This window comes from Staurois parvus, unplaced genomic scaffold (genome assembly GCF_062004578.1).
Source record: "Staurois parvus isolate SC_StPar_1 unplaced genomic scaffold, SC_StPar_1.0 ptg002140l, whole genome shotgun sequence".
Lineage (NCBI taxonomy): Eukaryota > Metazoa > Chordata > Amphibia > Anura > Ranidae > Staurois > Staurois parvus.
In genome coordinates this window covers 6,077,423-6,094,089 of record NW_028319936.1, presented here as the reverse complement: position 1 = coordinate 6,094,089, position 16,667 = coordinate 6,077,423, and the positions used below count along the sequence as shown (strand labels likewise).

Genomic DNA, 16,667 nt, shown 5'->3' with positions numbered 1-16,667 from the left:
GTATCAATTGGGATCTTTCCGATCATGTGACAGCTAATCACGGCAGTCACAGGTTCATAAATCCTGCTCTGCATCCCGGCATCAGAAACCTTTTAAAGTGCAAGGAGGAACGGCTTTAAGGGGATAAAGTAACGCAGTACTGTATAGCAAAAAATGGCCTGGCCATGAAGAGGGTAAAATTCCAGAGGTCAAGTGGTTAAAGTGCGACTTCAAAGTAACGCTGATAAACAGTAGACAGGTGTGATTTCAGTGCAATTTACCTTATGCTCTCTGACAGTTAAATTGCACTGAAGTGGTGAAACAGTAATGCAGGAACTATTTTTCAAATCATCGTCTCTTGAAATCACACCTATTCAGGGGCGGACTGACAACCCATGGGGCCCCCGGACAATAGGGGATCATGGGGCCCCTGTGTCCTCGCCCACACTCAAAGCACACCCAAAACGCGTATAAAAAAAAGGTGCCAGGGGCATTTCATGGGGCCCCCTACTGACCCCGGGCCCTCGGCCAGTGCCCGAGTGCTCGAATGGTCAGTCCGCCCCTGCACCTATTAAAGTGGTAGTAAAGCCACTTTGTTACTTTTTACCTACAGGTAAGCTTATAATAAAGCTTACCTGTAGGCAAAAAGAATATCTCCTAAACGTGTGCTGTTTAGGAGATATTCGGGTTTTTCTTACAGCACTCTGAAGGAATGGCATACCCTTGCCATTCCCTCAGAGCACTGTGCCATATCCCGAGACTCCTGTGCGCAGGCACAGGAGTGACATCATCACGGCTCAGCCAGAAACATGGCCGGAGCTCACGAACCTGGAAGGAAGACTGGGTGAAGATGGAAGCCTCTGCAGTGGTGACATCATCGCGGCTCAGCCAGAAACATGGCCGGAGCTCGCAAACCCGGAAGGAAGACTGGGTGAAGATGGAAGCCTCTGCAGCGGTGACATCATCGCGGCTCAGCCAGAAATATTACCGGAGCTCGCGAACTCGAAAGGAAGACTGGGGGAAGATGGAAGCCTCTGCAGCGGTGACATCATCGCGGCTCAGCCAGAAACATGGCCGGAGCTCGCAAACCCGGAAGGAAGACTGGGGAAAGATGGAAGCCTCTGCAGTTGTGACATCATCGCGGCTCAGCCAGAAACATGGCCGGAGCTCGCGAACCCGGAAAGAAGACTGGGGGAAGATGGAAGCCTCTGCAGCGGTGACATCATCGCGGCTCAGCCAGAAACATGGCCGGAGCTCACGAACCCGGAAGGAAGACTGGGGGAAGATGGAAGCCTCTGCAGTTGTGACATCATCGCGGCTCAGCCAGAAACATGGCCGGAGCTCGCGAACCCGGAAAGAAGACTGGGGGAAGATGGAAGCCTCTGCAGCGGTGACATCATCGCGGCTCAGCCAGAAACGTGGCCGGAGCTCGCGAACCCGGAAGGAAGACTGGGGGAAGATGGAAGCCTCTGCAGCGGTGACATCATCGCGGCTCAGCCAGAAACGTGGCCGGAGCTCGCGAACCCGGAAGGAAGATTGGGGGAAGATGGAAGCCTCTGCAGCGGTGACATAATCGCGGCTTAGCCAGAAACATGGCCGGAGCTCGCGAACCCAGAAGGAAGACTGGGGGAAGATGGAAGCCTCTTCAGCGGTGACAGTGCACCGCTGGAGGGCTTCATTGTTTTGCCTTTACCTTGTAGGAGATTTTATTTTTCTAGATGCAGTTTACTACCGCTTTAGGTGCCAAAGAAATACATTAGATGTGACTTCAGGTGTGATTTGTAAATGTCGCACCTGAAGTCGCAGTGCTGTGAACCTCTTTTTAATGCAAAGGCCATAGATCAGAAAGTTTATTTCACCAATCCATTTATTTCTCATTTCTAAATTGTACAATATCCAAACTTTAGATCAAACAACCAACTATACAGCTGAATTAACATTCTTTTGCAAGAATAAAGTTCAACTGCAATGTGTTGTGCAATCGAAAAAAAAAAAAGTAGAAAAAATAAACACTAATAAAAGTTAATTATTTACAAGAATTTCCAGGAGGGCTCATTGGATAAAATGTTATGTAATATATAACCGGTTTGAGCAAACTAAGCATTTACAGAAGAAATGTTGCACTAGAGGAGATAAAATATACTCCGTGCTATTTATATAGGACAGCTTCCAATTCCAGGCTTTCTCATTACACCCACTCCTCCAGCAGCCAATCCTATCACACTCAGTTCCTTCTGTTATAAGCAATTGCTGGCTGTGCTAGAACAATAAAGAGGATATCACTCACCTCTGACAGTCTCAGCCTGGAAAAGACACTCTTGCATGCTAACCAGGAGTCCTGGGAAGAGGAAAACAGAACAATGAGGGACGCTTATGATGTGATCGTCATTGGTGGAGGCATTTCAGGTCTGTTATTGCAGAATGTGTGCTTTGTTAGAGACAATGTGGAATAGCTAGGTATTCACTGAAAATGACAAAATTAGTAAAATGACATGCATACTAAAAGTACTTCTACATATCCACTGTGAATATGTATAAGATAGAATGTTTAGATGAAGGATAATGCTGATTTTATGGAGCATTTGGGAAAGGTGGGTGTGTCTAGTGCTGAAGAATACAGCAAAGCCCATTTCCATTTATGTACATTTTAAGTATTGCACTTTGTGCTAGGAATAGAAAGGGTGTACAACATTGTTTTCTATCCATTTATAGTTATAACAGTATATCGGAAGTGTAACTATTGGCAGCACAAATTGGGTGAAAGTTCCAAAACCCCAGAGGTCAGGATGTCTAATCTGGCCCGTTAGCTCCCTGTAAACTCATGACATTCTTTACAGGATAAAGGAGGATTTCTTTTTCCCTTTTGATGGAGAAACTCTTGAGGTTTCAGTAAAATTTTGACTGCTGAAACTGAATTGAAAAGTAGATGTATTTATTATACAACCATAAAAAGAGACCTGAAAGTGATACTAAAATCTTAACAAAATTGGTGCTGCACTCCCCATATAATTAAATAAAAAATGAGGTTTCAATTCCACCCCTAGTGAATCCTCCTGTGTGTAATTATCCCAAACTCAATTCTTCATATTATTATACAAACTTATACAGTGATGTTTGATAAACCATATGAAATAAAATATAAATGTGCAAAACGCATAAAGACACAATACATAAACCCACTTGTGTCCCTAAACAGGATGAAGTCACAAACATGTGTTAAACCACACGTGATAAAACACTTGGCATAAATAAATGTCCAAAGGTGCAGTGGAAATAGACTGACAAATGGCACTATTGTGCCTATAAAACAAACAATAGGATGGTCAGGGATAAATTTAACCTCACTATAAAACAATCTCAAATCCTTCAACATAAATGATGTACCAAAGTATAATTGTCGTGCTCTTGTCCCTAAACTTGGGACTATACTGCTATATAAATAGCAGGAAGAAGAAAAAAATAAAACAAAATAAATAAAATAATTTAATAAAATATTTATTTATTTCAGGTACTTATATAGCGCCGTCCATTTACGCAGCACTTCACATATATATTGTACATTCACATCAGTCCCTAACCCTCAAGGGGTGTACAATCTAAGGTCTCTAACTTACATTCATACATACACATATTAGGGCCAATTTAGACAGGATCCAATTAAACTACCAGCATATCTTTGGAGTGTGGGAGGAAACCGGAGTACCCAGAGGACACCCATGCAGGCACAGGGAGAACATGCAAACTCCAGGCAGGTGATGCCATTGAGTGAATCCACAAATGAAAATCCAGTGACATTCTATGATAAACACATAACTTAAATTTATAACAAAGTCCACAAAAACACGTGCCACAAATTATTAATAAACAAATCGTCCATGTGTGTAATCTTCAATATGGCTGGATATATAGAAACCTCCAGCGATCAATATAAATCTGGCAGGTAAACAAAAAGTGTAATCCTTCACCGGTAAGATTGCCCCCTCACCTTCATGAAGCGACCACACTGGGTCAAACCATTTTTTTTTTGCTATTAAGCACAGCCAACCACTCAATCCTCCACGTCAGATTCATTATCACAGTATTTAATTATTTTTTTTTTTTTTTTGTTTTCTTCCTGCTGTTTATATAGCAGTATAGTCCCAAGTTTAGGGACGAGAGCACGGCAATTATACTTTGGTACATGTGGGCACTTGTTGAGTGGTGGTCGCACATTTATGTTGACGGATTTGTTATAGTCCTTGTAGTTTGTCTGATAGTCAGGGTTAATTTATCCTGACTGTCATATTGTTTGTTTCTATAGGCACAATAGTGCCATTTGTCAGTCTATTTCCACTGCACCTTTGGGCATTTATTTATGTCAAGTGTTTTATCACGTGTGGTTTAATACATGTTTGTGGGTTTATGTATTGTGTTTTTATGCGTTTTGCACATTTATATTTTATTTCATATGGTTTATCAAACATCACTGTATAAACTTGTATAATAATACGAAGAATTGAGTTTGGGATAATTACACACAGGAGGGTTCAATAGGGGTGGAATTGAAACCTCATTTTTTATTTAATTATTAATATGTGTGGGAGCGCAGCACCAATTTTGTTATAATTTTGATCCCATTCTATCCAGGTGTATAGCCAGGTGTCAGCGGCAACCCATTCCTAGAATAATAGTGTATTCAGGGTAGCGCAGGTGGTTCTCCATTGATCCTAAATCTTATTTTTTTTGTTTTATAAATAACAAACATGTCATACTTACCTGCTGTGTATAATGATTTTGCACAGAGCAGTCCGGATCCTCCTCTTTTTGGGTCCCCCGACAGCGCTCCTGGCCCCTCCCTCTTGTTTGGTGCTCCCATAGCAAGCAGCTTGCTAAGGGGGCACCCGAGCAGGCATGCTCCTGAGCTGCGGCTCTGTTTGTCAATACACACACAGAGCCGCAGCTCGGGTCCACCCCCTCCCTCGCCTGATTGGCTCAATTTTTTTTTACATTTTCCTTGCACCTGATTGGGCATTCTTTACAGAGTGAAGCTTCACCGCAATACATTTACTAAGAAAAAAAGAGTGCAATTGCACTTGCAAAGTGTACAGTCTATTTGCTTTTAGTAAATCCACCCCATAGTATTGAATTCAAAAAGATAGCTAGGATGGGTGGTTGGTAAGCTAACTATTTAACTGTTTTGAAATTCCATCCCTGCTTTTGGTGGAATTCATTGAGATGACAATAATAATCTCCACCTTCCCAATGATAGCTGTACTAAGATTCAGCCAGTGAAATGTTGACAGATTCATTGGAGGCTTGTAGCAATAATGACCTATGGTACACCTGCATGAAGCATTCTGGAAACTATCCAAAACTTTCCCTTCTGCACAATGGTCAAGGTTGTAACTGAGGAGGTGTGCTGCTGTCTGTGAAATCACTGCTTACAATGGCAAGTGACAACTGTTAAATTATTATAGGTGCTTTATAAACTAACTATACATGGTAGTACTAAAGTGATAGTAAACTCTCATTTTTAACTTGTATCTGTAGTATATTGTGTGTAATATATATATTGAAGACATTGAAACACATACTGACAGGCCAGTGATAAGACCACTTTACACACCAAAAGGACACTTTACTATGTTAATGTATGCAGGAAGTAATTACCTTCCCTTTGTTGTGTTGGGTTAACCTGTTTTTGGGTAAATATATGGAGAGTCAGAGGAAGTTTCTAGGTCTAGACACATAAGATCAAACATGCTACTAAAAGTGGCCAATCAGACTGCTTGCCATTGTACTGAATGGGGAAAATGGTCAGGATATGTGGGATAGAATACAGGTTGCATTAAAGCTACCTAGTTGCATATTATAGATTGGACATATGCTGGATGGTGTAGTATCTCTATGCTTGATATGAAGTATCTTGAATGGGACTTTGAGAGCTGTTGTTCATTGTAATCTTTACAAATATTCAGCTGGATTTCTGTCATCTGTAGCAAATATCTTTAGCCGAATAAATGCATCTCTCTGGAAAAGGACTATTGGTTGCTGCGGGAATAGTACATAAATACACCCTGGTCATCCGGAGAAGGGCTGGATCTCCATGCTTGATATGAAGCTTCATTATTTTAAGACAACAGTACCTACGAGTAAGCTTATATTAATTCTTACTTGTAGGTACCATGAATATCTTTATTTTGGGAGATATTCACATTCAGTGGTTCCAGCCATTAACATCACTGCATAAGCACAGTGTTCTCTGCATTCAGGGTACACTCAATGTACCCTGAATGCAGGGAGTGCAGTACCATGATAGTGACTCCCATGCGCATGAGCGGCGTCACTGTGGCCTGGCCATGTAAACAAACCCAGTAGGAAGGCTGGATGAAGATAGACATACAGTACAATATAAACCAATATATCCCCAAAATAAATATAAAAAACTAATAATAGCCCTTAAACCACAGCAAAATGTTTTAAGTAGGGCTTGCTGCAAAAAAATATTTTGACCTAAAATAAAGGTCCTAACAACAAATAATTAAAATATATTCCCCTCCAAAAATAAAACATAATACCCCCTGAAGCTTTTTAAGGAAAGCCAAGGCAACATCTCACATTTTGAGGCCCCTTACACAGCTTTAGGCCTGGCTCCCCCTGGGCCTGACCACCAACATTCCCCAGGGCCCACCCACTGTCCATCCCACTGAATCTGCCCACTGACCGTCCCACCAAGTTCTTCAGTGCAACCACTTTTATTTTACCACTCTTACAACCTAATATATGAAAATGTATTCCAAGTCATCAGTGCTTTCAAGGTTTAACAGTAAGGAATTATATTTTTGGCCAAAAAATATAAAGCCTGTCATACTCAACAATGAGACAGCCCAATCCAGCAGAGTCAGCCCAATCCAGCTCAGCTCACTCATGATTGATAATCAGCATTACAGGTGGGGGAGATTATACTATTTCACCCTCCTGGGAGGGTCGGCAGGCGGTGGCAAAGTCCAGACTGTCATTAGTAACTGGGCCACTGTCGCTTAGCAACTGCTGCCACTTCAGCTCTCCCAGCTCCACCCCCAAATGGTCAGTCTTTCCCTGGTGCTAATATAAAGAGACGATCTAGTGGGGGGTCTATAAGGGCAGTACTGTTGACTGCTGATTTAATGGTTGATCACCAACCATTAGATTAGCAGTCAGCATCCCCCAGTAGAGACCCCCGTTAGCTCACAGTCCCTTTATATCAGTGCCCTCACTTCTTTAGAAACCTCCAGAAAACTTCTTTAGAAACCTCACTTCTTTAGAATCTCTCACTTATATCAGTGTCCCTTGCCCTCTTTAAGACCTCTAAGTTGCCTTACCGTCACGACTCGGAAGTCACTGCAAGCAGAAAAGTGTGAGAGCCAGAGTTGAGGGGGCGGAGCTGAGAGGTGGAGTGGCTCTAGGGCTATTTTCCTCACATTATGCAGTTCTTGCACAGAGTGATAAGTGATGGCTGCATTATGAGTTCATCAAGCGATCATCGAGGTAGTGGAGAAAGAGAGCCAGAGAACTGAACGCAGAGAGCACATGCTGGGGCAGCTGGCAAGAATCCTCACTGGATTGAGGATACCACACTGAGAAGAGCACAGTGCCAGAACCAGGGGCAGACTGACAACTCATGGGGCCCCCAGGCAATAGGGGATCATGGGGCCCATGTGTCCTTACCCAAAATCAAAAAAGCCTATGAAAAAGGTACCAGGGGCGTCTCATGGGGCCCCCTACTGATCCCGGGCCCTCGGGCAGTGCCCGAGTTTCCAAATGGTCAGTCCGCCCCTGGCCAGAACTTGCTGTGGCATTGGCTTCATACCAAGGAGCCTCTCATGGTTACCCTATACTGGCCAGGTGCCTGATGGGTCGACAACTCGTCGGTTGGGGCCTGGGCTCCTCAGGATCCCGGGGCCCCTATATGTGTGTGGGGTCCCCCCCCCCGATTAACCTAAGATAAAGGCCCTATCAAAATCAAATAAAACTAGGGATGCACCAATACTACTGTTTGAAGACCAAGTATGAGTACAGATACATTTTTAAAGTACTCACCGATACCAATTACCGATACCTATCACCTAGGAAGAGTAGGTAGAGGGGTGGTTTGGGAGGTGGGGGTTGGAGTTAGGGAGTTGGGTGAGGCTGGGGTGAGATCGGGGGGTGAGTGAGGGCTGGCCTAGGGTCTTTTAAAGCTCCTACACCTGCAAGCTACAGCAGATTGACCCTGTGTTCTGTGTTGGCATTGACCTTGATTTGTCAAATAGTGTCACAATGAGATCAATCTATTAAAGAGGACCTCTCCATCAGAAGGACAAACCCTTATGTTACAGAATGTTTGGATCTAATGTCTGGAGCTCTGTGCTTTAGCTATTTATTTATCTTGCTAGGTATTTTTGTAGCTTTTCTCCTCAGCATTTGGACTCTCAGGTCTCCATCTGTAGCCTCCTTCTAGCCCCTTAAGTCAAGCCCCTTCATTCAGCTGTTCCTCTTCACCCTTCAGGTATTACTGTTCCCCAACTGTGCATCTTCTCATGTTTGTTTGGGCTCCCCACATCCTGGTTTCCCACATTCCTACACTAGTAGCAGCCTATCCTTGGAAATCGTATCCCACTCAAACTCACACTTCTCCCCACTGGGGGGAATCCTTTTCCTTTACATGTGGTTGCACCCTTTGTGATGCCTAAATCTCTTCAGTCCTATGCCTCTCCTGAGGGAGCTCTTGATCTAAAAGGTCAACAAAGATCAGTCCCTTTGGCTTGCAGAAGGGCCTGACTCTTCTGTGTCCTTCAACTGTTCCAAAGTCCACTCAAGGTATTGGTCTTTATGTACACCCTAGTGCTTTTCCTGGAAATCCCTTGTGGAACACTCAGGAGACATTCTCTGAAGATAGTTTCCTGGATTCTCGAAGTTCTAGAAATGCTGAAGTTCTTGCAATACAGAGGATCCTATTATCTGTAAATCTCAACTAGATTTGAATCGCCAGCTATTTAGTGCTAGTAACCCTGTGGTTCCTTTTGAATGGAGCTGTTCAGCTCAGGCCCTCCCTAAGAAAGTCCTCTCCCTGTGGACCTTCTTCTTTTTCCTTAGGTGTGGCAGACTTTTTCCCCATCTACCCCTTTAGAGTTTGTGCTATTGTTGTTGAATCCCCATTTAGCATCGTCTCCCCTTTTTGTGTGGTCTCTCAGTTATTTTAAACCTCTCCCTCTGGGTTAGAGAGTATGACATTTGGGCAAGACATCAAGATGGTCTTTTTGGAGCACGTCCCAGACACTATTTGGTGTCCTCTGGCTGGATAGGAGACGGTCCTGTCCAGTCATTCTGGGAGCATGCCCCTCCCCTTCCCGAGTGGGTGTATCTCCTTACCTGGCAATTGAGTTTGATTCTCTAGAACAGACAGTTCCCAAGTCATCAAAGAATCTCTATGTGCATTGGCCTTCTAACCTGACCTCTGCTAGACATCATCTAAATACTGCAGGGCTTTACCCTCTGAAAAAGGTTTGAGAATTCACCTTACGATAGATTGGGTGATTTACTCAACTATGTTGAACAGCATTAAATTAGTAATTTCTGACAGCACTACCTTTCCGAGAGTCAAGGTATTTTCATTGTAGAGTGAGAGTTCAGCTCTTGTGTGCCCCTCTTTTCCTCCTTGGAAGGAAGTGTCACTTCAGGGTCCTGTACTCCCCTGAATGGTCAGCAGACAGGACAAATGGGGACCCTACAACAGATTCCCCCTAAGGGGGATAGTGTAAGTCTGGAGGCCATTGTAGAATCTGATCAATGGTGGATAGGTTTACTTTCTGTAGCCAAGCTGCAGTCGTCTGAGGAAGTCTCCTTAATTTCTTCCTCTATTATCTATCAAGAAAAACTTCCTAGTACTAGTACGCCTTCTCCTTGTTCCTCAGTGAAGGATCATGATTCATACAGATGTAGGTTGAATGATTCCTAGAATCATATTCAGTAGTTAGTAAGGGTTAGGCAGTTTTGCAGTGTGGCTATCACACTCCTAAAACATATATGAATGTTGTAAGGAGTCCTGATCATCATTTTGGTACTGGTGTTCTTATACACCTGTCAGGAATGGACTCAGTACTGGTGGTGGGACTCACCTGCCGTGTGGGCTGCAGTACCAGGGCTGACCAGCGGGTGCTCTCAGCAACCAGAAGCTCACTCCTGCAGTCAGCCATCAGCTGAAGCTGATTGCAGGAGGTGTATTTAAGTAGGACCAGGCCTGTGATCAGGGCCTGGGTGTATGTTTCCCATGAGCCCCTGTACCTGGTATCCTCTGTTCCTGCTTATCTGCCTAGTTGCTGACCCTGCCCTCTGCTGACCGTCTCCTGTTGAACCCCTGGCTTGCCTGACCATCCTTCTGCCTGATCCTCTGTACCACGCTGCCCGTGAGTTACTGAACCCGGCTTGTGACCCTGACTATTCTCTGCCTGCTCCTCCGGTACCTCACTGCCCGCACGTTGCTGACCTGGCCTGCCTGACTACGCCTGACGCTACCCAGACGATCCATCCATCTTGCACGGATCCAGTCACTACTGTCCAAACCTGCCAGCCCCTTCACATCAGGCTTTCCCCCGGTACATACCCTCGGCAGACCTCTCTACCACAGTTGGGTGCACTCAGGGGCCGTGACCTGGTCTCAGTCCTGCGCCAAGTCCATCCCCACAATCAGGGGCTCTGGTGAAAAGGCAGACTGGGGCTTAAACTCCGCGCCCTGGGGAATCCTGGTCTGTGGGTCGCTAGAGATCCCGCCGGGCGGTGCCTGGCAGTACCTTACGGCCTGCCTGACCATTCCACCTCTCCAGCCCTGACTACGCCTGTGTTCCTGAAGCCTGCTACTTCCCTGTGTCAGTCCACACATTTCTGGTCATACCCGGATCCCTAACAACACCAGTTTGGGTTACAGTACATCCTCACCTTCAGGAGGGTTCAAGGTTAGTACCCTTGATTTTTTTTTTCCAGCTTAGAGTCATTCCCCTCTATCCAAATACATCTATGCCTGCTTTTCAGGAGCTTGGTTGTTTGTTTATTCAGGTAATATCTTTCCTTATCATGGACCTCCCTTTCCCTGAAGTCAAGGCTTAGGGGTGTTTAGCTTAGGTCTCATACTATTGACTGACTGGTCCTTTCTCCTGACCTACTATGTCTTTCGAACCTCCTTCTCCTGAAGTTAAGGGTTAACTATGCTAGGCTTCAGATACTCTTTTGCAGAATTGTCTTCACACCTCTTGGACCATTTAGTGACTCCTGCACACTCCTCATTTGGACTTCTTTTGGATATCCTGACAGTTTAAGAACTCCTGAATACCTATGTCCCTCAATTGGTGATGCAGATAATAAAATGTTTGTGCTTTACTGTACGTTTTCTTGAAGTTCATTGAGAGATGCATATCCTGCCCCTCTTTGTTATTGGCTCTGTGTACCTCCTGCTTACAAAGCTGAGGTATGACGGTTGGAGGGTTCCATAGGGTTCAATCTTGAGTTGGTCAACCCTTTGCAGCTACAACAGCTTCAATTCTTCTGGGAAGGCTGTCCACAAGTTTTCGGAGTGTGTCTATGGGAATATTTGACCATTTTTCCAGAAGCGCATTTGTGAGGTCAGGCACTGATGTCAGAAGGCCTGGCTCACAGTCTCTGCTCTAATTCATCCCAAAGGTGTTTTATCAGATTGAGGTGCAGACCAGTCAAGTTCCTCCACCCCAAACTAGCTCATCCACGTCTTTATGGACCTTGCTTTGTGAACTGGTGCGCAGTCATGTTGGAACAGGAAGGGGCCGTCCCCAAACTGTTCCCACAAAGTTTGGAGCATGAAATTAGCCAAAATGTCTTGGTATGCTGATGCCTTAAGAGTTCCCTTCACTGGAACTAAGCCAAACACCATAATCCCCCCTCATAATCCACCAAACTTGGCACAATGCAGTCATGCAAATACTGTTCTCCTGGCAACCGCCAGAGCATATGTCTCCACTGCTCTAGAGTCCATGCTTTACACCACTGCATCTGATGCTTTGCGTTGTACTTGGTGATGTAAGTGCTTGGTGCTTGAATGCATCTGTTCAGCCATGGAAACCCATTCCATGACGTTCTCTACACACTGTGCTAAACTGAAGGCCACACGAAGTTTGGAGGTCTTTAGCTATTGACTCTGCAGACAGGTGGTGACCTCTGTGTGCTTCAGCATGCGCATACCCTGCTCTGTCATTTTACGTGGCCTACCATTTCGTGGCTGATTTGCTGTTGTTCCCAGTTGCTTCCACTTTGTTATAATACAGCTAACAGTTGTATTTAGTAGCAAGAAAATTTCACGGATGGACTAATTACACAGGTGGCAACCTATCATGGTATCAAGCCTGAATTCACTGAGCTCCTGAGAGAGACCCATTCTTTCACAAATGTTTGTAGAAGCAGTCTGCATGCCTAGGTGCTTGATTTTATACACCTGTGGCCATGGAGGTGATTGAAACACCTGAATCCAATGATTTGGAGGGGTGTCCCAATACTTTTGGCAATATAGTGTGTACATAATATACTGTATTTTTCACTCCATAAGACGTACTTTTTCCTCCCAAAAAATTGGGGAAAATGTCTGTGCGTCTTATGGAGCAAATATGGAGTGGCCAGCACAGAATTTCCACCTCTGCCATGTTAGAATACTGGGCCGGCCGCTCGGCTCTTCTGTGCTCCTCAGTCCTACCTGTTCCTCGGTCCAGTGCTGTTCTCATCGTCTTCTCTCCTGGGGCCGGCATCTTTAGTATGGGTACCTGGCTGTGACAGCTTGCAGCATCACATCAAGGTACCCACTGCGCATGCTTGAGAAGCGCTGTACTTTGTGAATGGTCCGGCAGTCTTCTGGGTCCTGTCATGTGTCCCAGATGATGGGGAGGGAGGACAACTCTGTGGAAGTGGGGGCGCCTACCTGTCAAATTTGGGTACCCCCTCCTCTACTCCCCAAAGGTCTGCAGTGTTTTGTCATCCCCTTTACTATGTATGCAGTGGCTGGTCATCTCCTGTAGCATGTCTGCAGTCTCTGGTCATCTCCTGTACTATGTCCGCAGTCTCTGGTCATCTCCTGTAGTATGTCTGCAGTCTCTGGCCATTTCCTGTACTATGTCTGCAGTCCATTGGTTCAGAACATTATTTTTATTGTTTTCCTCCTCTAAAACCTAGGTGCGTCGTATGGTCAGGTGCTTCTTATGGAGCGAAAAATACGGTGTATATATATATATATATATATATATATATATATATATATATATATAGATATGATAAGATATTCACTCCACTGTTTTCTGTGTGTGGATTGGTTATTATCAGATCTAGAAAACAGAAGGGGCAGATCACTTCTTTGTGTCAGTTGGTATACTGAAGTGCTATATGCTGTATGTATTCAAGATAATTTTCTCAACTGTGAAATACAATGTTTTGTTTCTATATGAACTATAAAAGGACAGCACAGTTCAAAGAGAGGCATGCTTGGATTTTTTCATGCCCTGAGAAAGCTGTGTTAGCATCCTTCCCACGTATGTAAAACATTCGATAAAAGCTTTGCTTCCAGCTCACCACTTGATATTGGAATGGATAGTGTTTGGCAATAATCCTAACTGCCTAATTATAAGTTGGTTTCTGTAAAGGAAATAAACAAGCAAACATTTTTTTTTCCTGTCAGGTATACACTTGCACTAGAAAACATTGGTCTTTTTTATTTCAAATACTTTTATTTTTATTATGGTGTCTTATGTTAAAGGTTTACCATAAGCTTTTAACATTTATAAAGGATTTACATAGTCTATAACTGGATTACACAGAATATAACTGGATACTAACATTTATAGGTAAAGCTGATCCAGGGAATATTCGATTGCCTCTCGGGGGATCAGGAAGGAATTTTTTTCCCAGCAGGTGCAAATTGGATCATGTTTTGCTGGGTTTTTTTTGCCTTCCTCTGGATCAACTGTGGGTATAGGATTATAATTTTTTTTTTAATGGTTGAACTGGATGGACTTTTGTCATTTTTTGCTGCTCCCTAAAGACTTATGATGGTTTTTAACATTCTAAAGATGTTATAAACCTCAGTTTTGTTCATAAAAAGGAGACATTTAAAACATTCATTTTAATGTTTAAAAGTCCAGTTGAGTCACGGAAATATATATATGATCATACAGTGTATAAACATGGTATAGTAGTTGTGCAGGATGTCTAAATAGAGCTGTGCAGTCCAATAGACATAAGAGATAAGCTGGGTATACACAATCAGTTTTTATTTGTTCAACCAGCGTGTTGCAGCTGTGTGATTTATTTATTATAGGTACTTATGTATATAGCAACGTCAACTCGCACAATGCTTTTACAAATATATTTTGTACTTTTACATCAGTCCCTGCTCTCTAGCAACTTATAATCTAAGGTCCCTAACTCACATTCATGCATACACATACTAGGGCTAATTTAGACAGGAGCCAAATAAATTGGTTGTAAAGGCTCAAGGTTTTTTTCTACCTTCATGCATTCTATGCATGAAGTTATAAAAAACCTTCTGTGTGCACCAGTCCCCTTAATACTTACCTGAGCCCCATCACGATCTAGCGATATGCACTAGAGCCTCAGCTCCTCGGGCACTCTCCCTCCTCATTGGCTGAGACAGCAGAAGAAGCCATTGGCTCACGCTGTAGACCTAGTGCACTTGGTGGTCTGTGTATATGAGGGGTGTGGCGGTTACTCACCTCTGCCAGTACAGAGCACCGAGTTGTGAGCCCAGAAAGCACAATTTTCATTGAGAGAAAAGGGCACATTATTGAGTTTCTAAACAAATATCACTTACAAATAACAACATGTGGATGCAAACAACTATAAAAAGAAATGAAAGGGATGAGATTTTAATTGTGACCTATGTATAATAACGATAGTTAAGAAAAAAATATACCTATGCCTCAATAACACTTTAACTATTTGCACAGTGTTGTTGCGCATTCAAATATTCTGATAACTTAGCACACCATGTTCCGATTTGTAAATGCCATAAATAATATACAACCTTTTTAGAGTATATTTTCACTTTTTAGATATTGAAGCAAATCACACATTTTTAGATGTTAATAGTTAATTTATGCCAATTTTTGATTTAGGACTTTCTGCTGCTAAACTGCTCAAAGAGTCAGGAATTAATGTGCTGCTATTGGAAGCTCAAAACAGAGTTGGTGGACGAACACACACTATACGAGTAAGTGAAACATTCATGTCTCCATTATATTTTATACAGTAGTTTTGGGGTTTAGCTTAATTCCATCATTTTTTTTTGGTTGAAAATGTTTTCTTTGCTTGACCTATTTGGTATTTGGAATTATACCTGGAGTAATAGCAAGGTTTATTAAGTTAAAGTCCTGCCAGTTACTGCTCTTCCCATTGCAGTCTTATTGCTTCATAGTTATCAGCAAAGTTATGATCTTGCCATGAGAGTACCTTCAGTCTACCTAGAAAGGCTATTGGATAGGCAGCCTAATAGCCAATTGGAAAAGCTCACATGGCAGGTTGACAACGCTGCTGCTAATTATAAGGCAATGGCTTAAATTCTGGGTCTCCGTTAAAAAGCTAATAAACAAACTCCAGTCAGAATTTTTTATTTTATTTATGGAAAGGTTTCTTCACAGTAAGAGCAGTGAAAATGTGGAATAGACTCCCTCAAGAGTTCTGGCCAGCTCAGGGGATTGCTTTAAAAAAGGCCTGGATTCTTTCCTAGACACACAGAATATAACTGGATACTAACATTTATAGGTAAAGTTGATCCAGGGAATATCTGATTGCCTCTCGGGGGATCAGGAAGGAATTTTTTCCCCTGCAGGAGCAAATTGGTATATGCTTTGCTGGGCTTTTTGCCTTCCTCTGGATCAATTGTGGGTGTAGGATTATAACTTTTTTTTTTTTATGGTTGAGCTGGATGGACGTCTTTTTTCAGCCAGACTAACTATGTAACTATGTAATTATTTTGGATAGGATGGGAAGGGTTAAGTCTTTTGTCAGGATCTTCTCTCCATCTGTGTTCCTACAGGGGATATTCTCCTTCAGTTCCTGTCAGGACAGGGAATGATGTGAAATTTGCTATGTAGAAATTACTTTTCATTTTTACATTTATGCTGCTATTGTTGAGTAAGCAGCTGAAAAGCAAAAATAGCTGACTATACAGCAAAACCTTCGCACCCAGGAGTGGAGATGTGCATGTCAGAAAATACTGTTTCATTTTGTTTTGGATTTGTTCATTAAGTTAATAACTTTGTGTCGTATGTGTTATGTTATTATGATTCGTTTTCAGAATTAATTTCATATATTCAGATTCGTTCCATATATTCTTTATTTTCAACGCAATTTGAAATTGAAATTCGAAATCTGAATTTCGAAAGACAGTTATAGTTGTGCTATTTTATTCTAATCTATTCTATTTTATTCTTTTCTATTGTATTCTATTCTTTTATATTTTGTTTTATGCTATTCTTTTCTATTTCTTTCTTTTTTATTCTGTTCTATTCTATTTTTTTCTATTCTATAAAGCAGCCTAAGTAGGATTATTCGTCTTATTTCACTTTTATACCTTACTGTATTTATTGCAATATGTTTCCATTTCAAATTCAAATTAATTTTCAAATTCAAAATAATTTTCAAATTCATATCATTTGTTTTATTAT

At 42.6% G+C, this 16,667-nt stretch overlaps 1 protein-coding gene across 2 annotated transcripts in view; it reads left to right on the top strand.

The window, feature by feature from the left end:
* Positions 1–2,155: 2,155 nt before the first annotated feature.
* LOC149432482 (amine oxidase [flavin-containing] B-like) overlaps positions 2,156–16,667 on the top strand; it is a 110,221-nt gene continuing 95,709 nt past the window's right edge. The window contains exons 1-2 of one of the 2 annotated variants that reach the window (XM_089665159.1): positions 2,156–2,385; positions 15,117–15,211. In XM_089665159.1, the coding sequence (XP_089521285.1) occupies positions 2,340–2,385; positions 15,117–15,211 (141 nt within the window). In that variant the 5' untranslated portion in view covers positions 2,156–2,339. The remainder of the gene's footprint in view (positions 2,386–15,116; positions 15,212–16,667) is intronic. The other variant, XM_089665158.1, reaches the window with a different exon arrangement.